The sequence below is a fragment of the Bombyx mandarina genome, chromosome 23 (genome assembly GCF_030267445.1).
Source record: "Bombyx mandarina strain Sakado chromosome 23, ASM3026744v2".
Lineage (NCBI taxonomy): Eukaryota > Metazoa > Arthropoda > Insecta > Lepidoptera > Bombycidae > Bombyx > Bombyx mandarina.
Genome location: NC_143229.1, coordinates 15,379,258 through 15,405,016, shown reverse-complemented (window position 1 = coordinate 15,405,016; position 25,759 = coordinate 15,379,258). Strand labels below are relative to the sequence as shown.

Sequence of the window (25,759 nt, the reverse complement as noted above, 5' to 3'; positions counted from 1 at the left end):
TGACCTTTTTGTGCGTCGCGTGCTACTAAAAGCTTAGGACCGCGGTAGGCGTGACCTATTTGTTTAATAAATTTACACTGTGGCGTCACAGACGAAGGACTGACAGCGGGATTGGAATATTCAAAACGAAAAATGTACGTGAATTGTTATGCCAAGAAAACGAAGGGCTCGTAGTTTATAGCAATACAAATGTTATGTTACAAGCCAAATTTTTTTACTCGCTGTTACCTACTTATTGTGTATCTTTTTTTTTAAATGTAATCTACATTTCTTGAGACTAGATTGGGTGAGATTTCCGTTTACGAGTTAACGGGATTGCTCGATTAGCGCTGTCGATCCAAACAAAAACTTTTACCACCACCCTGCCTATTTCTGCCGTGAAGCAGTAATGCGTTTCGGTTTGAAGGGTGGGGCAGCCGTCGTTACTATACTTGAGACCTTAGAACTTGTATCTCAAGGTGGGTGGCGCATTTACGTTGTGGATGTCTATGGGCTCCAGTAACCACTTAACATCAGGTGGGCTGTGAGCTCGTCCACCCATCTAAGCAATAAAAAAAAAAAAAAAAAAAAACGTGTTCTGTGTTTACGAGACAGCGGAATTGCTCTAGTAGAGAGCGCTGTCGATCCAAACAAACGTGTTCTGTGTTTACGAGACAGCGGGATTGCTCGAGTAGGGAACGCTGTCGATCCAAACAAACGTGTTCTGTGTTTACAAGAGAGCGGGATTGCTCTAGTAGGGAGCGTTGTCGATTCAAACAAACGTGTTCTGTGTTTAGGAGACTGCGAGATTGCTCGAGTAGGAAGCGCTGTCGATCCAAACAAACGTGTTCTGTGTTTAGGAGACTGCGAGATTGCTCGAGTGGGGAGCGCTGTCGATCCAAACAAACGTGTTGTGTGTTTACGAGACAGCGGGATTGCCCGAGTGACGCTTCATTATTCTCTAGTGGTTTTCGAAGTTACTTAGTCTCCGTGTATCGTCGCTTCTAGAGTCAAAATCGTTACGTAACCCCGTTCGATGAACATATGTACATACATGCATAACATTATGTATATTTCACATGTAAGAATCGCTCAGAAACGATGACAAACCTGTTTTTGTCGTTTAAATTTTTGTACTGGATGCATAAACGTAATGAACTTTTTTAAAATACCAATTTTTTTTTCATCGATTAATGTTTTGGAAACATTCGGACGACTGACTCATCTCAATAATTTCTTTGTGTAAAATTAAAACTATTCTTCGATTCGTGAGTACCGCTAAGTTGTAGACGGAATTTTCCACGCACGCACTTAATATTTATTTAAAAGAAGCAGACAATGAATAATTTAAATAATTTAACACTAAACGCTCATGTAAGAAAATAACAAATTCGGGTCAACAAAGTACTTACTTTTGTAAGGGGTACTTAAGCAGATAAGCCCCAATGAGAAAAGAGGAAGGTTGTAGAATTAGAGTTCGATCTTTCTACCGTAAAACAGCCAACACCGATGGCCTGACGGCAGTTAATTAGCCGGGCCCAAATAAGGTTTCAGCGGCCTTGGTGGACTAAATCTTTTCCAAAAGTACTGCCTTGGAGGGACCACGGGAGTCCACCATGTGTATTTTCCCAAGAAAGCCTCATGAGGCTACAACCCTCAGCGTTGAGGATTATTGACGCAAGGAGAGAGAAGCAAGAACTATATTGTGATGAAGTTGCGCATGGGCAGAAGTTTTTTAATTGTTAAATTGTTAATTATAGGCAAAACTGCTAACGGCCCATCTGACATTAAACAGATATCGAGTCAAACGGGAATGGCGGCAAATACATTGAGACACATGATCACGAATGTCTCGTTTATATAGTTATTATTATATGCAAGATTGATTATTTGCGAGTTTGATTTTTTGTTACACGATGTTATTCCTTCATATTTGACAAATTATATTTTTTTCCTACCTATGCTGATAGCCTTGAGAGGCTATTTCAGCTTCTCCTTGACGTGTAGGTGAGCTTACGGTGCTCAAACCAGAAGTGTTGCTAACACTGACCCTAGCAAGAGCAGTGCTTCGCAGAATCTACCACCGATTCGGAAACGCGACCCATTGAGAAGATCCGACGAGAAACTCATAAACTCGTTAATGGATCGAGAGGATCCGCAATGATTCAAGTTGTCCGTGAACGTGTCAAATACGTATTTCATTAGAAAATTCGGTACTCGCCTGCGGGATTCGAACCCTAGCACAGTCTCTCGATACGAATGCACCGGCCGTCTTATCCTTTAGGCCACAACGACTCCATACTATCAGTGGTGTGACTATTGTTTATCTTAAAATGGTATTCCTAACACTAGGATTAACTAAAGACTCAGCCGGATCTTCTCGTTAGATCGCGATTCCGATCCGATGGTAGATTCAGCGAAGCACTACTCTTGCTAGGGCTAGTGTTAGCAAATTCTCTCAGGTTGATCCCGTGAGCTCACCTAAGCGTCCGCGCGTATCTGGAATAGCCTCTTAGGCTACCAGCGAATAATTAGGAAAAAAAAAACAAAGTACAACTTAATTGTCATACTAATTGATTATTGACACATTGTTATTACACACGTTACGTATTTATTTGACTGAATTGATGCCCTCGTCAGCAATTAGCCACGGACCGATGTCTTCTTAAATTTGATTATACGTTTTCGGGAATTCCTCTTAATCGAATCTCATTAAATTTGCTTTCGTGTGGGCGTTCACGTTACAAAGACGCGGTGATCTCAAGGCCAATCGATAATTTACATACAAAACGATAAAATGAATAAATATCGCATTAATATTCTATGTTAGAAACGAAAAAAAGAACATATTACCATTTATATGAAGGCACGATATAGAATATATAAAAAAAAATTGCTTTAATTTCGTTCGACAGATCGTAAATATAAAATGTTTATTATGACGTGTGTTGTAAATTTTGACTTTAATTGGCAGTTTTTTTTTGTTTTGTTTTGATTTATCTAGAATTGGATTAGGTATTTATGAGGTCAAATTAAAAATAGAGTTATTTCGTTACGTCAAATCGAGAAAGATATAAAGAATAGTCGTACACTAGTTATACACAAGCTACAAGATATACATGAATATACAAGCTTTAGATTATACATTTACTGTCGCTGTTGTCAGCACGATTATAATTGACATTTCGGTGTCACGTCTCAAGATGGAGACGCTACCAGTATTGGACTTGTGAAAAAAAAATTATTTTCTTGATATTATAAAGGTAACATATTTTTTTAATTCATGTTTTTTTTGCTATCGGTACACGACCGACACTGACCCAAATAGTCGACGTCTCAGTATTAACACTTATGCTTTCCTTTCCGACGCCAGAAGAAACATCGCTTCGAAACAGCAACGAAGTCAACAAACATATTATCACTCAAAAACCGATAATACTATTCGGTAATTTTTTTTATTGTCCGTAAAAACAAGACGATGGAATCATCTCAAACAATTTCAAATTTTCAATATCAAAAAAGAACCTTATTTGTTGGCTCATTGTTTCGATTTTCGATTAAAGCCTCCCGGCGACTCATGAATATTGTAGGAAGTAATGTAATATGTCTGTAGCATCAACTATGCGATGGATCTGCGACAAAAATATCTCTATTATGAACCGGTGTGTTATTAGTTGAGCATCGGTTGACTAGTTTAATTAACTAGGATTTTAATTAATTAATTAGTTTTAAAAAGTCTTCGTGGCTTAAAGGATAAGACGTCCGGTGCATTCGTACCTAGCGGTGCAACGGTGTTCGAATCCCACAGGCGGGTACCAATTTTTCTAATGAAATACGTACTTGACAAATGTTCACGATTGACTTTCACGGTGAAGGAATAACATCGTGTAATAAAAATTAAACCCACAAAAATTATAATTTGCGTAATTACTGGTGGTCGGACCTCTTGTGAGTCCGCACGGGTAGGTACCACCACCCTGCCTATTTCTGCCGTGAAGCAGTAATGCGTTTCGGTTTGAAGGGTGGGGCAGCCGTTGTAACTATACTGAGACCTTAGAACTTAGATCTCAAGGTGGTTGGCGCATTTACGTCGTAGATGTCTATGGGCTCCAGTAACCACTTAACATCAGGTGGGCTGTGAGCTCGTCCACGCAGCTAAGCAATAAAAAAAAATTGACTTCATTCATTCATCACAGCGCTAAAAACACTTTATGACCAACAAAATACTTCTCCTTGTCTTCTTATACATCATTCCTTAAGTCGCTTAAATTGTGTAAGTGGATAATCGGATAGACCACAGGACCTCATTTAATTGTCTCATATACATTTAACTTTAGGTTAAGGCAGTCAAAACCCAACCGATAAAAGACTTTTCAGGTGCCCGTTTCGCGTCTAAAAGAAGTTTATCTTCTCCACAGTCGTGCGCTTCTTACAGATTAGTATTAATTGCAGAAAATAGGAAGCGAAACAATAAGCATCAGGCACTGACAGTATCGTCATGACTGTGGTAGGATTGGACACGATACCCGGGCACGATATGGCCGAGCTTTAAGCGCAAGTTGTTCGAAATCAACCTTCTAACTGTGAACGGCCCAAATGTTTCCAATACATTTATCTGTAAGCCCTATTACGCTATATTTATTACATGATACGAAGTTCTACAACGCTGACATCTTTCTTCGATCAATTCGTAAAGATTATAAATCAATTCATAAAGAAGAATATAGCCAAAGGCGATTTTTGTGTGTTTGCGAGATGATCTAGATTTGATTGATCGATTTTTAGTTTTTAAGTCATTTTTTTTTTATTGCTTAGATGAGTGGATGAGCTCACAGCCCACCTGGTGCTAAGTGGTTACTGGAGCCCATAGACATTTACAACGTAAATGCGCCACCCGCCTTGAGATATAAGTTGTAAGGTCTCGGTATAGTTACAATATATATTTGATTGCATGTTCACTGTCTGCTCGTGTGACTCGTGGATGGTGGAAGCTTGCTTGGTCCTTATTGTACCTATCTTTGACATGGATATTTTGGATAGATTGTATTGTTTCCTAAACAAATAATAAACAGTAAGGAGGAAAAAGTCAAATCTACGTGACCTAAGACGACACAAACTTGTTCTTACCTTGCAAGACGATCTTTCCCCAGCCAGTGACCATGCATTCTCCAGCTCCATTGTAATACGCGTCCAAGGTCTCTCCGGCTGCGGGGAGACATATCGGTTGGATGTTCTTCGCGAACCGCAGATTCTCCGAGAGCACCAGTATGGCTGCGTCGTATTTCAGGCTTCCCCTCTTGTACTCCGGGTGGCGGATGATGGTCTTGACCTGGACTATTTGGAAGGGGAGGGGCTCGTCGTCAATCCCGAGTTTCCATTCTCCGCCTTTGATCAGAACGTTTTTCGCGTCCAGCCTGTGTAAGAGTGAGATTCTATAAAATGCGCTTTATGACAAGTTGGTAACTTAACTTCTATGTAATTTACGATCGTAAAAGACATTCAACAATACTATTGCTTCTTTCGAGTCATAACCGCCTGGTTCTCCTTTTTATTTTTTTTATTGCTTAGATGGGTGGACGAGCTCACAGCCCACCTGGTGTTAAGTCGTTACTGGAGCCCATAGACATCTACGACGTAAATGCGCCACCCACCTTGATATATAAGTTCTAAGGTCTCAGTATAGTTACAACGGCTGCCCCACCCTTCAAACCGAAACGCATTACTGCTTCACGGCCGAAATAAGCGGGGTGGTGGTACCTACCCGCGCGGATTCACAAGAGGTCCTACCACTAGTAACAACTCTTCGTCTTCCAACATCCAACCCAGTCCTTCCTAATTAAAGGTAAAAAAACTGGTTCAATGCTGCGTTATCTCTTATTCATCATCATTCATTTCCCAGGATCGAGAAAACATAAGAACATGGTTAACGTGTCTTACCCATCGACGCAAGATGCTGAAGTGACAACCACCTCAGGCCTGGTGATGACTCCTCCGCACAGCAGGCTCCTGTTGGTCTGGAGAAGCACCATCGCTTGCCAGGGTATCTCCGCGAAGTCTACTTCTAGATCATTTCGGTTGCCGTACGGTTTCTGGGGCTGGTTTAATAATAGAAACGAATATATAACTTGTGAGAAATTGGCGAAATCTTATAATCTAGCGATGGAAGCACACTCTTATTCTAAATTAAAAATAGTACACCATAACAAGTATATATTATACAAATTGTCAAAACAATCGAAATTTAAGTTAAAGTGAACATTTCGTTCAAATATTCCGTAACCTGGTTAAGATATATGTCAAGCTAGTAAAAACGTGTTAACACTTTGACTGCGGCAACTAAAATCATAAATCTGCATCTGGTGCGGCGAAGGGTCGATATGAGCCCTCAATGATATTTCCACCAGTGCGTGGCAGGTCTTTCTCGACCAACCGGGTAGACTAATATGCTATAACTTTGCGAAAACCTTCATCATTATCCTGCCCTTCTCCGAATCACCTGGGGTCGGCGCAACATGTTTTCTCCTTCCATACTCTTCTATCATATACTATTTCTTCGCTCACTCCCCTCTTACATATATCGTCTTTCACGCAAACATTTGCGGAAAACTTCTGTATACTTAAACTATATAGCTGTCGAGCTCATATAAACACCTGAAATAATCTATTTAGACCAGCGAGAGGGACATAGTTTTCTTTGTTCGCACCAGCTGAAAGTACCGAGGATGTGCTTAGTGCAAGTTTTTTAACGTTTTCGATAGCGTAAAAGTTAACTCTTAGTTTACTTAGTTGTCTACGTTTGCCGCTAGGGGCGCTGTTCCAACTGCATACTTGAGTTAACTTTTACGCTATCGAGAACGTTAAAAACTTCGCACTAAGCACACTGTTCCCGCAGTGTAAGTGTTAAAAGCATGATCTTAAGACAGATTAATTCAATTCGATCATTGGTAAATGGACTTTGTGGCAGTAACACCACAAATCTGCCAATGTCAACTTGACATGTGACACCGTGTATCGGAACCACTGAAGTATACTTTAAAGGTCTATAATGAGAACGCGCTAGAACTTGACATCTGTCATAAGCCCCGCGTTTTTCTAGGTCTATGCATTTTTCTCTCTTCCTGTCGCGTTATTTACATTCGTGCGGACCATTTAGTTCGATTTGTTAACAAATAACATCGCGGATTCCTCGACGCGGCCGCGTGATTGTAACAGAATAACTTTCTGGTCGCGTTCGACCATTGTGCGGTATGATCTCGCCGCTGCTATTTTGAAATCCGAAATATTTTTTCTTGAGGAGATTTCGTTTTGTCGAAACTAATCGTAGCGTTTCGTAATGATCACTGCCGTCCTTAAAGCCAGATATGATTGAGCAAATATAAATATATTAAAGTTTGACCGTTAATTAATTGAATCTTCGAATTATTACTTCACGTGACCTTTGTTCATTATGTGTGTTTACATTATTTATCTTAATAGTTTGTGGTTCTTAGATGGCGTCCGACAAAAATAGGTAAATCAGACGTGATTAGAATTCAAATTAATCATTCATTATTCGCGGCTCCCAAAGCTATATTATGGATTTATAAATAGCACGGCCGTCTTAAGTTTTTAGATGAAGAAATTAAGCATTTTCTTTATTTCCTTAGTCAGCTTACTCATCGTAGTCCATAGACATCAGCAACGCTAACGCCGTATTGTGACCTTCTAAGCCTCAGTTATATAGTACAGTTAGGTGACTTTCCATTCAAACCGAAACGCATTGCTGCATAGCAACAGAAATGGACAGAGAGGTGGTACCTATCCGCGCGGGCTCATAAGATTCCCATCCACTAGTCAGTACAGTATTAACACTTCAATGGTATTTTGAAACTTGGATTTAAGGCATACTTTTGTGGTACTTACATTCAAAAGCCCACATTGTCCACCGCCGGAGTATCTCTTCAAGAACACCCGCTGCGTTGAGGCGCTGTACTCATTCTCGACTCCAACGCCGTTGCCCTGAGTGACGGTGAAACCCTGGCCTTGTTTGACCCCGGTGCCGACTCCCTGGATGACTGTCTGACCTTCGCCCTGGACGAGCGCTTGCCCTCGGCCGGAGACCAGACGCTGGCCCGTACCGAAACCACCGCCGTTGTAAACACCTTGGCCAAAGCCTGTATATGAACAAACAGTAAAAGCTATGCTTAGGAGAATTTCAACCATATTAATGTAGGATTGGTAAGAACGGAACTTATAAAAAGAGTGTGAAAGAAAACGTTAAAATGTGAGTTAGAGAAAACGGTAAGAAAAGGAAATGAGAATGACAGACACAGTAGCGTAAAAAAAGGTATCAATTAACTATTTTTTTTAACTATTTATAATTAACTAATTATAGACTAGAAAAATAGTATCCCTACATTGGCCGAGGGTTCAATTTAATGTGTCATTCCTCTGGCTTTATACTTCATCTCTAAACACCGCTCATATGAGCTTTGTTATTAGGAGGTTAAAGGTAAATTTCAAATTGAAGACTTCTTTGATTTATTCCTTCGTTTCCTAAGGGAGTTTAAGGGACCATATGAGAAGGATATCTGTTCAGCGGATTTTCCACTCTTGAAACCGGAAGGCGTGACTAATTTACCGCAGAAATAGGCTAGGTTAGTGACACCTACTCTAACGGACCAGTAATTAGGCAAATTGAAAAAACTATAATAACAAATTTAATTATTAAAATATTCGCAGAATTTAGTCTTGCAAGCTATTTGTGGTAGAATAGTGTGAGACCGCACGGGTAGGTAACACCGTCCTGCCTATTTTTACCGCGAATCAATCGCGTGTTGTAGATCCAGTGATATCTATGAACTTCGGTGACTACTTAGCTCCAGATAAACCACCTCGATAACTCGATAACTGCACGAAAAAGGCGGCACTCTAGTGAAAGAAATGAGAATATGACCCCGAAAAGAATCCTGGAACGATGTTTTTATATTCTAAGTAATTTTGCTAGAGATAACCAAATAGTTATGGCAGTTAACTATATTTAAACGTGCCGTTTTGCCTGGAGGTCAAATCTAAAGTAACAATTTGAGTAATAACATAACAACTTACATACGGTACGGAGTTCAAAGAAACATACCCCCACCTCTCGACACATCCGCATGTTAATGTTTAATAATACATATAATTTTTTTTTTAATGGCTTATTGAGTGGACGATCTCACAGCCCACCTGATGTTAAGTGGTTACTGGAGCCCATAGACATCTACAACGTAAATGCGCCACCCACTTGAGACATAAGTTCTAAGGTCCCAATTATAGTTACAACGGCAAATATAATATTATTGTTTAGAATTATGTATGGTTCGAATGAGAACACTTACCTTGATTTATTGCTTCTCCTTGACCACCTGTGACCGCGATGCCTTCACCGCGGTTCACGCCAAAGCCTTGACCTCTTACTCCGAATCCGCCTCCTTGAACAACACCGAAGCTGCCACCTTGCCCGAAGCCTCCTTGACCCGCAACCTGGCCGTTTCCGAAGCCACCGCTCTGAGATATTCCTTGTCCAGCGCTACCTTGGTTTCCCCTGAAGCTGCTTCCTTGACCCGTTTCCTGGCTGATTGCAAATCCACCTCCTTGGGTGCCGGCAGTTCCAGATCCTCTGACAACACCGAATCCGCCATTTTGGATAATTCCTTCTTCCGTTACTTGGTTGACACCTAAACCAGCATCTTGACTGAAACCTTTACCGGCAAACTGACTAACACCGAATCCTCCACTTTGGCCTTGACCGGTGCCTTGGTTAACTCTGAAGCCAGCTCCTTTATTGACAGCCAGTCCGGAGCCACGGCTTGCACTGATGCCGGCACCCTGTGACTCTCCTTGACCATAGCTTCCTTGACTGACGCTAACGCCACCTCCTTGTTGGAAGCCTTGACCTTGGCCGTACTTAACTCCTTGTCCTGCGCCCTGCTGCGCTGCGGTGACGACGCCCTGTTGTACGGTTTGGACAACACCTTGGTCGTATACTTGGCCTTGGTCAGAGGTAACACGTGTACCTTGTCCTAGGAATGTACCTAGGCCGGCTCCTTGGTTCCTAATACCGACTCCAGCGCCTTGAGAGACTCCAAAACCTTTTTTTTGGCTGACCCCCTGTTTGGAAGATGAAATACTAAAATCTTTTGTGCATAAATTAAAGTTTTGACTACTAATTTGGTAGTCATTTACTAATTAATCAAAATTGATTTAACAACGTACCTGTCCTTGTCCGAAGACAGTCTGGGTGCCTTGGCCAAATTGGCCTCTGTTTCCTTGACCGAAAGTGGATTGTTGGCCAACTCCTTGGGAGGCACCTTGGCCAAATCCTTGAGTGACGCCAACATCAACTCCTTGTGTCCCGGTTTGGCCAGCACCTGGAAACTGGCCTTGGCCAGCACCTGGGAACTTTCCTTGGCCAGCACCTGGGAACTGCCCTTGGCCAGCACCTGGGAACTGTCCTTGGCCAGCACCTGGGAACTGTCCTTGGCCAACACCTGGGAACTGCCCTTGGCCAACACCTTGGAACTGTCCTTGGCCTCTCGATGATGAGGTTTGCGTGAATTGCGAACCTTGGCCATAAGAGCCTTGGTTACCTGCAGGAGATTTAACGGATGAATACAACTTCAAACTAATAGGACATCTGAAGATATAATGGACGAATTTCCGGCCCAAGATTTGTATATTTGTATATTGATTGATATTGTTATATTTAATTTTAAAACATTTAACGATAGGCAGTAGGTTGGATTTGCCCCTGGCATTGCTGACGTCCATGGACGACAGTAATCACTCACCATCAGATAGGACGTATGGTCGTTTGCCTAAAAGGGCAATAAAAAGAACATATAACGCTTCTTTCATTACTCATGTAATGTGTTTTACTATAACTCTCATGTTGTATTTGTTATTTTAGCTGTTCTACACACACTCAACACTTTTAATTATTATTCTCATAATCCTCTCGCAGGTCTGCTGGAAGAGATTTCTTAAAGAAATAAGCAGTGCCTTTGTACATAATTTTCCTATTACTCTGTACTATGTCTTCTTTTTTGTGTGTACATAAATAAATAAATAATAAATAATAGTGTACCACATTTGCTTAGAAACATTTCCTGGATTTTTTGAATTCGGCATAGTAGCTTGGCTCGCTGTTCTATTTAAATATCTTTTAGCTCAATATCCTTCTAATGTCCTGCTTTAGAATAATATTAATTGATTCACTATCGATTGGAAATTATTTCGCTTTGTCATCTAATATCAGACGCACATCCTTGAATCTTTACGGAATTAACATCTTTTAATCAAGACCACAATTCTACTCTATTTAGAACTTGCGAAAGATTTTTTAAGCGATGCGCGAAATAAGGTTGCCAGTCCAAAAACGATTTACTTAGCTGTGTTTAATTAGGTTTTTTATGGTTATATTAATGTAAATTGTCACTATGGGCAAGTCAGCGATATTTCAGTGAAGCTAAATGATTTATGCTTTCTGTTTCAATTGAGATTTCTATTTAGTTTTTGAAAGCGGACTACCTACGGGATTCTCACAATTTTTTATTTTATTTTATTTGGAAAACCATTTTTTCTTTATTGCTTAGATGGGTGGATGAGCTCACAACCCGTCTGGTGTGAAGTGGTTAGTGGAGCCCATAAGGGCTAATTCTAAGGTCTCAAGTATAGTTACAACGGTTGCCCCACCCTTCAAACCAAAACCCATTACTGCTTCACGGCAGAAATAGGCAAGGTGGTGGTACCTACCCGCGCGGACTCACAAGAGGTCCTACCACCAGTAAAATAGTGAATTTAATCTATATAAAAACTAACCTTACAACTATTGCTGACTATTGCGTGAAAAATCTTTATTCATACGCTTCCTAGTCCGACCTTCGATCGTTTTCAAAACAAACTACTTGGCAAAAACAAAATTTTCCGAAGCGACAAATTAGCGATTTTAATTTCGTTAATTGGCAACCCTGCGCGTCATAAACTTGTCAACGTTTATCATCGCTCGGAAATTTCAATTTTTATTGCTTCCATAAAATCAATATATCATTCAAATAAGGTGATTAGCGGTGATTGGCAGCTGTTGTAATAACATGAAATTTCCGAAGAATCTTATTTTTCATTCAATTAATTTAAAAAAAATGTTGCGTCTATTTCTTAGAGGTATCTTGAGGTGGCCAGGAAAATGAATAAATGCGTTTACTTCTTCAAATACTGATTATATTATTTTTAAGTATTTTACAAATATAAAACTGACATGCGCGTCCATCTTTTTTCTTCGTGTAATAATTTTTTTTAAATTTTGGCAATTGGTGCCACTATTGCGTTTCCTGATTTGTTATTGGTTCGTACGATATGACGTCATCGTTGGCCACAGCCATCAATGTATGACGCGACGTTAATACGTTAACAAAAAATAGTAATAAAAGCGTATTTGCCACAGTTAGATAGATTTATGAGAATTTCAGATGATTTCTGTGTCTATATAAGAGTTAAAATTAGCCAACGCGTGCGTATCTATGGTAATTAATATACCAAGCCAATCATAATTACTCTTAATCATAAAATGAAAATTAATCTGATCGAATATAAACAAGTTTCATGTACATATATTTTCTTCTCTAATTAGGTGCAATTTTAATATTTTTTTTTGTTATTTATCAAAAATGTATTATTCTGAATTTCATAATTTGTTTTTCTAAATATTTCCTTGTATTTTTATTCAATAATCTCAATTCTTTTTTTTTTCAAAATGTCAAATATTACACTGTCGATTGAACTTCTAATTAATCGTGTACTTTTTACTGGTGGTAGGACCTCTTGTGAGGCCGTGCGGGTAGATACCACCGCCCTGCCTATTTCTGCCGTGAAACACTGATGTGTTTCGGTTTGAAGGGTGGGGCAGCCGTTGTAACTATACTGAGACCTTAGAACTCATATCTCAAGGTGGGTGGCGGCATTTACGTTGTAGATGTCTATGGGCTCCGGCAACCACTTAACACCAGGTGGACTGTGAGCTCGTCCACTCATCTAAGCAATAAAAAAAGTACTTCTTGTCAATTTGTCGATGTTTTACAATGATCTCACTCTGTTGGTACAACTAAATAAGCAAATAACATTATGTACTTAATGTTTTAAATTTAAATGTATGTATTTGGAACTGAGTACATGATAAAATTATTGACTTTGCAAGAGTGTTACTTTTTTATTTATTGCCCGTGTAGGCAGACGAGCATACGACCCACCTGATGGTGAGTGGTTACCGTCGTCAATGAGCATCTGTAATGCCAGGGGCAGAGCCAAGCCACTGCCTGCAGTTTAATACTCTCCACAAGCCTCATTTGAAGAAGGACATGTCATAGCGCTCGGGAAACGCCGTGGAGGGGAGCTCATTTCAAAACCGGATGGTACGTGGCAAAAGATATCTCTGGAAACGCACTCTGGATGAACGCAGTGGCTTCAGGTAGTGTGAATATAGTCTACTCTTTATGTTGATCAACAATAATCACAGCTTATTATCCCATATACACAGCCCACTGAGTTTCTCGCCGGATCTTATCAGTGGGTCGCGTTTCCGATCCGGTGGTAGATTCCGCGAAGCACTGCTCTTGCTAGAGCCAGTGCTAGCAACACTTCCGGTTTGAGGCCTGTGAGCTCACCTACCTATCGGCATAGGTAGGGAGAAAAAAAACAGCTTATTGTTTTTTACACCGGCATCTATTTTTATCGCACCGTCAACCGATGGTGTGAATGGTGGATAGAGAAAAGGGATAAGGAAAAAGAAGTCCCAAAACTTATCTTGTTTTATAATTTTGTTTTAATTGTCCAAGATACATAGCTCACTTGCAGATGTTTGGTTCTCTTCGTTCGTCCAGGAGCCTCATCTACTAATATATCAGTTGCTCCCCCCACAAATATGAAACGCGTGGAAATTTCACGCCACAAATCGATGCTGGTATCACGGAAGGAGTTTGATGATAGTCAACTGCTTACCTTGGCCGTTTTGTCCAACTCCGATAATGCTGCCTTGCCCAACGCCCTTCTGACCGTACGATCCTTGGTTGAACTGATTCTTCTGCACGAAGGCAGGAGCCAGGGTGCTCGACGGGTAACCAGGAGACAGTTGGTTGGGTCCAGGTGTTGGTGAAATTGGTTTAGGGGTATTCCTGTTGGTAGCAACAGATTGATTACACGTTGTCTTTGAGGAGCTTTTGGCAATCTGATGATCAGCGGTTAATAAAGCCCATGCGCATTTTTTTTTCCTACCTAAGCTGATAGCCTTGAGAGGCTATATCAGCGTAACCTTCACTAGTAGGTGAGCTCACGGGGCTCAAACCTGACGATGTTGCTAACACGAACCCTAGCAAGAGCCGTGCTTCGCAGAATCTACCACCGGATCGGAAACGCGACCCACTGAGAAGACCACCGGCGAGAAACTCAGTGGGCTGTGTCTGAGGGTTAATTTACTCGTGGAGCCCTTCGTCGCAAGCGACGGGTTCGACGAGATCGGTGACCGGTGCTTGAAGTACCTAGAAGCACCGTTAGTGGATCGGGAGGATCCGAGTTGACGTGTTTGGGGCGACGTCGACTACTTTCCATTCTTTCCGCAGGATCGGGAATGCCCATGGGCACTATAGCACGGATGTCGACTTCCACCATAAGAAATGAGGTCACAGTCGTATTGTAACACGACAAGTGCTTCACGGCACAAATAGACATTAAACTTTCCCATTTCATGTGTCTCCCAAAATGCCCTTCCCCTGACTAGCAGTCAATTATAGTTGTAAAAATGGCACCATGTAAATTGTAGGTAAAGATTAGGGGTAGTTATGTGGTAGATATTAGTGTTGCTGCTTCACAATCATATCTCTTGTAGATCCGGGAGAGGGTTACCTGTTCTCACGAAGTATCAACGAAACAATAGCCATTACGTGTGCAAAAACGTCGGAACTAAACATCATTGTAAAATCACTTCATTTAAATCATAACACACTATTCACCTACTGATATCTGTAGAAGTCGAAACCTTAATGAACTTTTTTTTTTTTATGGCTCAGATAGGTGGGCTAGCTCACAGCCCACCTGGTGTTAAATGGTTGCTGGAGCCCATAGACATCTACAACATAAATACGTCTCAGTATAGTTCCAACAACTGCCCCACCCTTCAGACCGAAATGCATTATTGCTTTACGGCAGAAATAGGCGGGGCGGTGGTACCTACCCGTACGGAATCACAAGGTCCTACCACCAGTAAGTGTCTATCTACAGCCATGAATACTCTGTCAAGAGTATCCGACTAGGAAGAAACGCTTAACACCAAGTGCGCGGTAAGCTTGTCCACCCAACTAAGCAATAAAAATATTGGATGTTCGTACTAATTATATAAATCTACAGTGGTTTTTACGGATGTTCCGTTATAACTACTGAACCATGCATCCGATTGACTTGAAACTTGGTATCCATGCAGACAATACATGTACTCAATGGATGTGCTAATATTTATATGAGCGTTGGACTCCCTGATAATGACAATCACTACATGGTATAAAACAAAGTCGCTTTCTCTGTCCCTATATCCCTATGTATGCTTAAATCTTTAAAACCACGCAACGTATTTTGATGCGATTTTTTTAAATAGATAGAGTGATTGAAGAGGAAGGTTTATATGTATAATAACATCCATTAAATAGTGGAGAAATCAATAATAAATTACAGTTTCCGAAGCGAAGCGAGGGCGGGTCGCTAGTAAATAATAAAGTTTAAATGCGCGGCGAAGCGGGCGAGTACGGCTAGTTTTCGTAGCTAACTTAGTGCGAGTTTCTTAACGTTCTCGATTGTGTAAAAGTTAAGCCAATTTCGTATAAAGTTGGAACAGCGCCCCTAGCGCCAAACGTACGCAAACGATCCCATTCCATACAAGTACGAGCTAACTTTTACGCTATCGAGAACGTTAAAAAACTCGCACTAAGCACACTGATTGAGATGAAAAAACTCTAAAACGTGAGTTATATAACATTAAATTATGTTAACTCACCTGAAGTTATTCAAGATGACAGATCCAGTGGAAGGAGAGGTGGGGGGTCTGCCGGTGACTTGAGGTCGCACGTTAGTAGACGGGCTGACGCGACTGTCTGGTACGTATTTGCCGTCGTTGCCTCCGAAGACGCCGGGAACCCACTTGCCCAGCTGGTTCGTTGGCCATGGATCAGTGTAGAAGGGATCGCGGCAGCATTTCCCGATACGACCCGACCCCAGGTCTTTGCAGTCCTGGAGAGAACGGTGATGAGAAGCATTTTCTTGGGTGCGGCCTTCTAGGGCTCTCAATGAGTTTATTTTTTATTTTTAAGTGGTTCCTGGAGCCCATAGACATCTACAACGTAAATGCGCCACCCATGTGTGTGATGACGTTGTAGATGTCTATGGGCTCCAGTAACCACTTATCACCAGGTGGGCTGTGAGCTTCGTCTACCCAACTAAGAAAAAAAAACCCACTTTGAGATATAAGTTCTAAAGTCTCAGTATAGTTACAACGGCTGCCCCGCCCTTCAAACCGAAACGCATTACTGCTTCACGACAGAAATAGGCAGGGTTTTGGTACCTACCCGTGCGGACTCACAAGAGGTCCTACCACTAGTAATGGTCACCAGTTCTTGTGTTTCATATATTTCAATATTCAAAATGTTGAAATGCTTTCTCTCACACTAGCCTAACCTACTAGGTCCTAACCACTAGTAATTACGCAAATTATAATTTTACGGGTTTCATTTTTATTACACGATATTATTCCTTCATCGTGGAAGTCGATCGTGAACATTTGTTAAGTACGTATTTTATTAGAAAAATTGATACTCGCCAGCGGGATTCGAACACCGGTGCATCGCTCAACACGAACGCATCGGACGCCTTATCCTTTAGGCCACGACGACTTTTTCAGACTTCAGAAACTATGCTTATCGTGTGCTTATTCCTGTAGGTTACTTTTCTGCTTAAACTTGAGCGAAGGCCCTTGTAAAAGCTGGTAGTTTAAGAACTCACTGTTAAGGGTACTCTGTACGCGTCTTGTTCGCGACTGAGGATGACTGAAGTATTTGAGATGACACCTTCAGCTGTGCAGAATTCGATAGGAGTACACTTGAGAGCAGCAGCGCATCCAGCAGGAATTTCACCTGGCACAAGAGAAAAGACTGTAATTTCGATAGCGCATTAAACATTCCTTAAGATGTTGATGTGTGGAAGCTATAAGTGATACGTTGAAAATCTCGGCATATTTCGGAATGCTCATTATCTTGCTTGAAGCTAATCTTATCCGCAAGTAGATATTGTCTTATATTTTCCATCGATAGTTGTGTTAGAGTATTTGATGGAGATAACACGTATAGCTACTACGAAACAATGAGTAACGTTATGTACTTAAAGTAACTTACCTAATCTAATTAACAAAAAATTTAACTTATAATTAAAAAGCAAAAATATGGTTTCAATTAGTTAATTAATGTTTCGCGGAAAATAAACTAGCATCAGTTTATCTCTGTTTTCGAGTGTAGAGTGTTGTTTGATGCGGTAGGGCCCTAAATTATCCTTGGGCCCACGGTCAGCTTCTAACATCAGCAGATCGTCAAGTCTCATATACCGGTGCGTCCCCTAGGCACGGGGACCTCATAAGAAGTTGGGCGCAGCCCGATAAAGAACTACTAAAGACTACGTGAGAGATAACTTACTTGGTGAAGGACCTGGAGTGAAAACTGTTGGTCTGGTCGTAGGCTGTCTTGTTTCGTCCAAGATCACGCTTCCCTCATTGTAAACCTCGTTAGGGGGAAGACGGGTCTCCCTGTTGTTGGATGAGTCTGCTACGGGAGGCAAGTATCCAGGGGCAGATGTCGAAGGTACGATGGGCGGTAGGTAAGTGGGCTTAGGAGTAACCGGACGAGGAGTTGAGAACGGACGCGGTGTCGTCACGAAGGTCGTCGGGAAAGCCGTGCTGGTCACCACATTAGATCCACTGTTGGTGTTGTCGACTGGTGGTAGATAGGGAATACCGGGTTTCAATCCGGAGCCGATTGCGCCCGGTCTGTAAGAACTGGCCACGTCGCTACCGGCGGAGAATGAATCGGTTTCGATAAAGTTCGATTGGCTTGTCGCTTTGAAGACTTCGTTGCCAAAACCAGTAGAGCCGAAGCGACCGGCTGTAGTGGGGGGGACGAGAGTCGACCCAATAGTAGAGATGCCTGATGCTCCTCTTGAATCAAAAGCTCTGTTCACTGCGGCACCACTTCCGAAGTTGGACGCTCCAAAACTAGAAGCTCTGTTTGCGGAATCGAAGGCTCCAAAGTTGTTCGCAGCTCCTTGATTCGTTGCGAAAAGATTCGTTCCCTGACCAGAGTAGGAAGCAGAGTCTACTCCGAGAGAGCCTTGGATAGAGCCAGCTCCAGCAAGACCGGAGATCTCGATTCTGCAGCAGATTTCGCTGCGTACGTTGCAGTATTGTTTCTGTAACAAAACATTTGATTTAGTTTTTCGAATAATCAGACGCATTTTGGCTAAATCTTAGCTCTAGTCTATCTTAGACATGTTTTTATTCCAATACACAGACATAAAGAAATACCATAGAGTTATAATTCTAATATATATGGAAAAATGAACAAAGAAAACAGCAAAACAGTGATTTAAAAAAGTTCTTCTCTGTCTACACGGAGAGTCGTAATTAGACGTATATTCCACTCTGGTTCGAACCTTTTATTTATCCTTATTAATTTCAGTTATCAATCAGGAAGTTATCAATTCTATTTATTTTGTATGCGTTATTCTTCAGAACGTTTTTCTTCCTTGATCCTTTTATTGAAAGCTTTGGCTTCTCATTTGGCCCCGTTTAAATGTTATCAAATTCGAACCAGTAGTTTTTCAGTTCTCCTTAGTAATGCATGTTTAATTGACTTCAACTACATTCACAATGTTCTCTTTTTATTTTGTGGAAGTCGTTTTTTTTGTTACAAAATAAAAATAAAACATAATTGACAACCCTAAACTTTAATGATGGACGGTCTAAAATCCTGTAAAGAATTAACGGAGCGGCTCAACCCTAACGATTCGATTGTTCATGAGCATCTATGACCAGTCAGGCCGTATGCTCATCTGTCTATTAATGCGATGAAGGACCAAACGGAAAGATTACATGGTTTTATATGGACTGGTCGTGACCAGAGTTCACGACATCACAAGCAGCATGGCTTCGACCCGAGCGCTCCCTTCCACTAAATACGGAAATTTAATACAGGTCACCCAGTTTTATCCAGTAATTTAATGAACATTTGATTCTAACTCATCTTTTTTTTCCTACCTATGCTGATAGGCTTGAGAGGCTATTTCAGCTTCGCCCTAACATGGAGGTCACGGGGCTCAAACCGGAGTGTTGCCAACACTGGCCCTAGCAAGAGCAGTGCTTCGCAGAATCTATCACCGGATCGGAGGAACGTGACCCACTGAGAAGATCCGGCGAGAAACTCAGTGGGCTGTGTCTGTGGGTTAATTCGCATCCTAACTCCAAAGCAATGACTTGTTAACTAAACAACAACAACACAGCGCGCATTGACAGTTGTCAATACATCACGGATACGTCATGTCTGCCATAAATCATGTCATTGGCTTAAACATGTTTCGTGTTCTTGCAAAACGCCTAAGGATGTTGTTTGAGTTACACGAGAAACCAATATGAAATTAATTATTGTATTAGTTGTGAAACCGAAAACCGGCATTACAACGGCTTATACCCCTTTAGAGAGGTCTACGGATCGCGGAGTCCATGGACATCAGAACTCGGATACCGTCAACCATCTTGAAACGTTCTGACGGCAGTCCCAATGTCTAAATCGGGAGGCGATTGCTTCGTGGCAGGAATAGCTTTAAAGGACTGACAATTTGATTGTAATAATGACTGGGAACAAATCAGGCACGGTCATCATGAATCGTGCGCTTAGTGCGAGTTTTTTAACGTTCTCGATAGCGTAAAAGTTAACTCAAATTTGTATAGAGTTGGAACGTTTGCCTACGTTTGCCGCTAGAGGCGCTATTCCAACTGCATACAAATTTGAGTTAACTTTTACGCTATCGAGACCGTAAAAAATACCGTTCTTTCAATAGAATTTATTGTCGAAATTCCTCTGTTTACACTTCGTCAATGATAGTTTTGTTATTTGAACAAATTCTCAACCAATGAGGTTTCTAAAGAAACATATTTAATATTAATAGTTTCAAATCAGTGGAAGTTATTTTGTTTAAAATTGACTGTTTTTCGGTAAAAAAACCTTTTTTGTTATACTCGGGATGGTTTCTCATACAATTTTAATCAAAATGCGGGTGTTTTTGTTTTTCCCATCAAAATTAATATATTTTATGATTGTTGTTGGAACAATAGAAAACAAGACGAAAGAATGAACAAGATAAGGAATGAGTATCAGAGGAAGTGTGTAAGTAGCCCAGTGTTTGATAAATTAAAAAGCGGACGGTTAGCGTGGTTTGGACATGTGATGCGGAGAGAGAAGATGAATGTGACTAGGAGATGTATGGAAATAGTAGTGAAAGGTAGAGTGGGAAGAGGTCGACCGAAGAAGACATGGATGGAGTGTGCGAATAACGATATGAGAGAGAGGGGAGTGAGTGTTGAGATAACGGTTGATAGAGCTGTACCGACAAAGAAGAAGAATCATATAATATATTTTAATATTTTTCCGGCATCCGACTAGGGACACAGTATAAAACATAACATTTTAACCATTTAAGGAAGATTATGTTCCATGCATATTATTATGAAATCAGGCTGTGTGTTTGAAAAACAAGAAGTGTCATAAAACACATAGCGTGCTGCAAGCAAAATCCGCGATTCAATGATAAGAGTATAGGGTCGAAAGTTAAATATATAAATATGCGATGGGAATCTAAAATGAATGTCAAACGTGGCATCCGAAACTTGTTTGTCGGTTTATGTCGCTTGTCTTTACCTTTATCGATGAAGAATATATTAAAACGGTGACTGCATGGCGCGTGGCGCAACATGGCGGCACCAAATTGAATTTAAAGATTAATTATGTTTTGAATAAATTTATACAAACGATTTTGTGTTCTTCGTTAATAACGTTCGTGGTTCGTGACGCTTGAAATAAAACTATTCCACAGTTTTATCATGTTCTAATCTTTTCTGTCGTTGTAGTAAAAATTAACAGACAACTTTTTTTAAGCCTTGCTCATTCAACTGTTGTCGCCATTTTGTTTTTCTTCCTTAATTCTTTTTTTTCGTTCTTACCAGTCCTAAATATAGGCTATTTTAGACTGCTGTAACTGATGTCGGCTTTGTCTTTGCCACTAATCTGTCGTACATTGATGGTACTATAAAGCCTTCACGAAGTACCAAATCAATTGAGGCCGTCAGCGTAAAAGTGGCCTAAACTTACTATAGTTAGTATGGAGGTAATTAGGTTTGAATTTGAATTTGAGTAGGCAAAAAAATAATACTGGCAAAAATAATGTTTACAAAGCTATCTGTTATCTATGGGTGAAACTATGAGTGGCCGGTTTAGCATCAAAATTTATTATACTTTAAATAAATTCCAATATACGTCGTAAAAGCTTGAATACAAAAAATTGTGGGCTAGGTCACTTTTGCGCTGATGGCCTCAATTGTACCGTGTTCCATCACGAGGAGACAAATGGTTAGGGAACGTATACTTAAGTATGACTGACTTTTGTTTGCTCTTTGTCTGGGTGCTTACTATCTTTAAATGTATATATTTAAACGTGTTTATGTGTGTACCCATAACACAGGAAATCTTAAATTGGGGTCCGGATAACCGTGCGTGATTTGTTTCCAGTTATTTATTTATTTACAAGTGACACATTTATCTGAAAACGAATCACACCCGGCCCGCTTAGCTGACCGATCTTTGATTCGATTTAGACCTGAGCGCCCGCGGACAGCAGCACCCGTTAGTACATTCTGAGAATCACCTCATGATTTCCTCGAAATCGGCTCAGCCGTTCCGAGCCGTACATCACACATCGACCTTTGCATTTGTAAATAATATTTTAGGTCCAAGTTGAAAAGGTCGCATTGGGTCGCAACTGGGTGTTTATGTCGAGAAATGAAGGTCCGGTTCGGGTTGGGAATGTCATCGAGCGAAACGAGGCGCGTATTACCCGCGACCTACCACCAGTAAAGTAGTAATTCCTGAAACTTCCCTTCGTTTGCCGCTAGGGGCGCTGTTTCAACTCCATACAAATCCGAGTTAACTTTTACGCGATCGAGAACGTTAAAAAACTCGCACTAAGCCCACTGACTGAAGTAAGGACGCGCGTGATCTTTATCGATTGGTTATTATTTGAGAAAGTCAGTCGACACCAAGCGTGTCCTCTCTACGTTTCCTCAAGGCACTTAATGAAATATTTTAAAAGATTCAAGTGTGAAATTTTTAATTGCGAACAATCAAACGAAGTTCTGCACTTTACCAACGGATTTAATTTAGAATATTAATGTTTTTCGATTTGTTTGTTTGTTAATTAATCGACTACAGCACGCGGGGTCGAACTTGTGTCGGATAAGATGCGAAGTCCTGTTTATTTTGAGGTTCTCTTCTTCGGAAAATCGTGACGTCTAAAGAGGTGGGTGGCGCCATTTACAGGGTGGGTGGGGGCATTTTCAAGGTGGGTGGCGGCATTTACAAGGTGGATGGCGGCATTTACGTTTAGATGTCTATGGGCTCCGGTAACCACTTAATACCAGGTGAGCCGTGAGTTCGTCCACCCATCTAAGCAATAAAAAAAAATTCGAGGAGTGAACTAACCCATAGACACAACCTGCTGATTTTCTCGCCGGATCTTCTAAGTGGGTCGCGTTTCCGATCCGGTGGTAGGTTCAGTGGAGCACTGCTCTTGCTATGGTTAGTGTTGGCAAACTCTCTCAGGTTGAGCCCCGTGAGCTCACGAAGGGTGGGGTTTCGGTTCGAAGGGTGGGGCAGCCGTTGTAACTATACTGAGACCTTAGAACTTATATCTCAAGGTGGGTGGCGCATTTACGTCATAGATGTCTATGGGCTCCAGTAACCCCTTAACACCATGTGGGCTGTGAGCTCATCCTCCCATCTATGCAATAAAAAAAAACATGTTCTATGTTAATAAAACTCATCGTATTTAAAGTAGTTTTGGTTACATTCTATCGTCTTCCCAGTCCTAACAACGCTAAATAATATATGTCAGACTTCGAGGCAGACACATCTGACATTTAGATGTTTTTAAAACTGGACATAATGTTTGAATAGATTGAGATCGCGTGGAACCGGTTTTACCTCGACTTCGTTTGCATTCTATCAGTGGCGTAGCGAGGGGGCAAGGAGGGGCATCATGTCCCAAGTGCTACTCAGAAAGCGGCGGCAAATGGTCCACATAAAAAAAAATTGCTAGATAATCTACAACGTAAATGCGCCACCCACATTGAGATATAAGTTCTAAGATCTCAGTATAGTTACTACGGCTACCTCACCCTTCAGACCGAAACGCATTACTAATTGACGGCAGAAATAGGCACCTACCAACCCGCGCGGACTCAGAAGAGGTCCTACCACTAGTAAAATGGATGAACTCTGCTCCGGTGGCGAGAGGGGGATCATCTCAAACAATACCTCAGAGAACTCTCAAGTACAAAATACAGAGAGAACCAAGGTCTCTTAGTAGACCCAGAGGCTCCAAACGTCCAATCGTTGATGGGTTCGCCGCGACAGTGATATTGCGAACTCGCGCGACTCCAGCTTCCGGCCTATTATTACCGCGTTTTTTGTCCAATAGAATTGCATCCTCGACTCCATCTCGATGTGGGTGATGGCATTACAACGTGTCATCCATGGATCTGGTATCTGCTTTATCCTTCTCCGTTGCACCCACACGATAATTGTGTAACATCATCCCATTATGCAAACGCGTCTTCGCTATGTCTAATTATGCACCAATTACATTTTTTATCCGCCACAATTAAACTTACAATCGTCTATTGTTCTTTGGATTGTTTGTTTTCTTTTAATCCAATCGTTTTGATCACGTAAAGACGTAATTAGTGTACCTCTATGTAATGAGTACGATGTTTCAGGAGCAGTTTTGTGATTTGATCAGGTGGCCACGAAAATTGTGAAGCATTCGGAACATCGGAAGGGCCGTTCGGATTGTCGATAATCCCATTCTCACGGATCGTTTGAAACCTCTGGGTCTGCGGAGGGACTTGGGTTCCCTCTGTATTTTGTACCGTATGTTCCATTGGGAGTGCTCTGAGGAGTTGTTCGAGATGATACCGGCATCTCGTTTTTACCATCGCACCGCCGGCCACCGGAGTAGAGTTCATCCATACTACCTGGAGCCACTGCGGTCATCCACAGTGCGTTTCCAGAGGTCTTTTTTGCCACGTACCATCCGGCTATGGAATGAGCTCCCCTCCATGGTGTTTCCCGAGCGCTATGACATGTCCTTCTTCAAACGAAGCTTGTGAAGAGTATTAAGCGGTAGGCAGCGGCTTGGCTCTGCCCTTGGCATTGCTGAAGTCCATGGGCGACGGTAACCATTCACCATCAGATGGGCAGAAAAAAAATATAACGTGATTCTAATTGAAATACGCTTGATCAGACCGTTTAATTAATTTAAATCAGCCTTTCCCAAAGTGAGCGATAATGCCCCCTTATGGGCGCTGCAGGTCTAAAGGGGGACGGTTAGAGAGAAAAAAATTGGGGGCGTTCTGTAGAAGTTTGGGAGGCGATTTGTAATTTCATTTAGGAAGACACTTAGACACCGACTGAGCTCTCGCTATAGTGGTTTTTAAGTAAGTGAATAAATGGGGGCGCTAAAATATAATTGTTTCTCAAAGTGGGCAGTAGACAAAATAAGTGTGGAACCCTTGGTTTAAATTACGATTTTATTAATTTATTAGTACATGTTCACGCGCAAACTGAAGGGTTTTTCGTTGGGGGGACCCATTTATGATATCCGGGACAGGCCTATGTCTGTTCCTGGTGCTCCAGAGAGACTACGCCTTAAAGAAGGCGTGCGGGACAGTGGCATGGCTGGGAGAGAGCGTACCACGAGTCTGGCTTCGCCGGCACCCTTCCAAGTGATCGGCCGGGCTCAGATACTAGGGCATTCGATCCTTCTGTCCTTTGTGGATGGCGCTCCGGAGCCACCAATGCGGTATCACCCCCATTGCCCTCTCAACCCGTAACCTAGTCTCCTACCACTCACGTTAGAATGAGATAAAATATGTTAACGTTAAACTTGGCGATAGGACATCTGTGAGTCCGCACGGGTAAGTACCACCACCCTGCCTGTTTCTGCTGTGAAGCAGTAATGCGTTCCGGTTTGAAGCGTGGGGCAGCCGTTGTAACTATACTGAGACATTAGAACTCATATCTCAAGGTGGGTGGCGGCATTTGCGTTGTAGTTGTCTATGGGCTACGCCACTTAACATCAGGTGGGCTCGTCCACCAATCAATGCAATAAATAAACAGAACCATTTATATTAGTTTGTACGATAGAGCACATAAAATAATTAGGAACTCGAACCGTTCATCATAAAACGAGCTTACTGCTTAACTTGATGATCATTACGACATCGCTGTCTGACCGGAGAGCTAAATAAACAAATGCGAAACATGAAACATGATCGTGCCGTACACATTATTATAATTAATAACGTTCATTAATAACGAATTATAATGTAATTTATTCATTATAGTTATTTGAT

General features: G+C 41.4%; 1 protein-coding gene across 1 annotated transcript in view; it reads right to left on the bottom strand.

Annotated features, from left to right (window-relative positions):
- LOC114246586 (uncharacterized) overlaps positions 1–25,759 on the bottom strand; it is a 61,090-nt gene that overhangs the window by 8,938 nt on the left and 26,393 nt on the right. The window contains exons 3-11 of the mRNA XM_089737617.1: positions 17,718–18,486; positions 17,035–17,165; positions 16,034–16,266; positions 13,993–14,165; positions 10,216–10,589; positions 9,339–10,110; positions 7,882–8,132; positions 5,917–6,074; positions 5,107–5,393 (exon numbers count right to left, since the gene is read on the bottom strand). Coding sequence (XP_089593743.1) covers positions 5,107–5,393; positions 5,917–6,074; positions 7,882–8,132; positions 9,339–10,110; positions 10,216–10,589; positions 13,993–14,165; positions 16,034–16,266; positions 17,035–17,165; positions 17,718–18,486 — 3,148 coding nt within the window. The remainder of the gene's footprint in view (positions 1–5,106; positions 5,394–5,916; positions 6,075–7,881; positions 8,133–9,338; positions 10,111–10,215; positions 10,590–13,992; positions 14,166–16,033; positions 16,267–17,034; positions 17,166–17,717; positions 18,487–25,759) is intronic.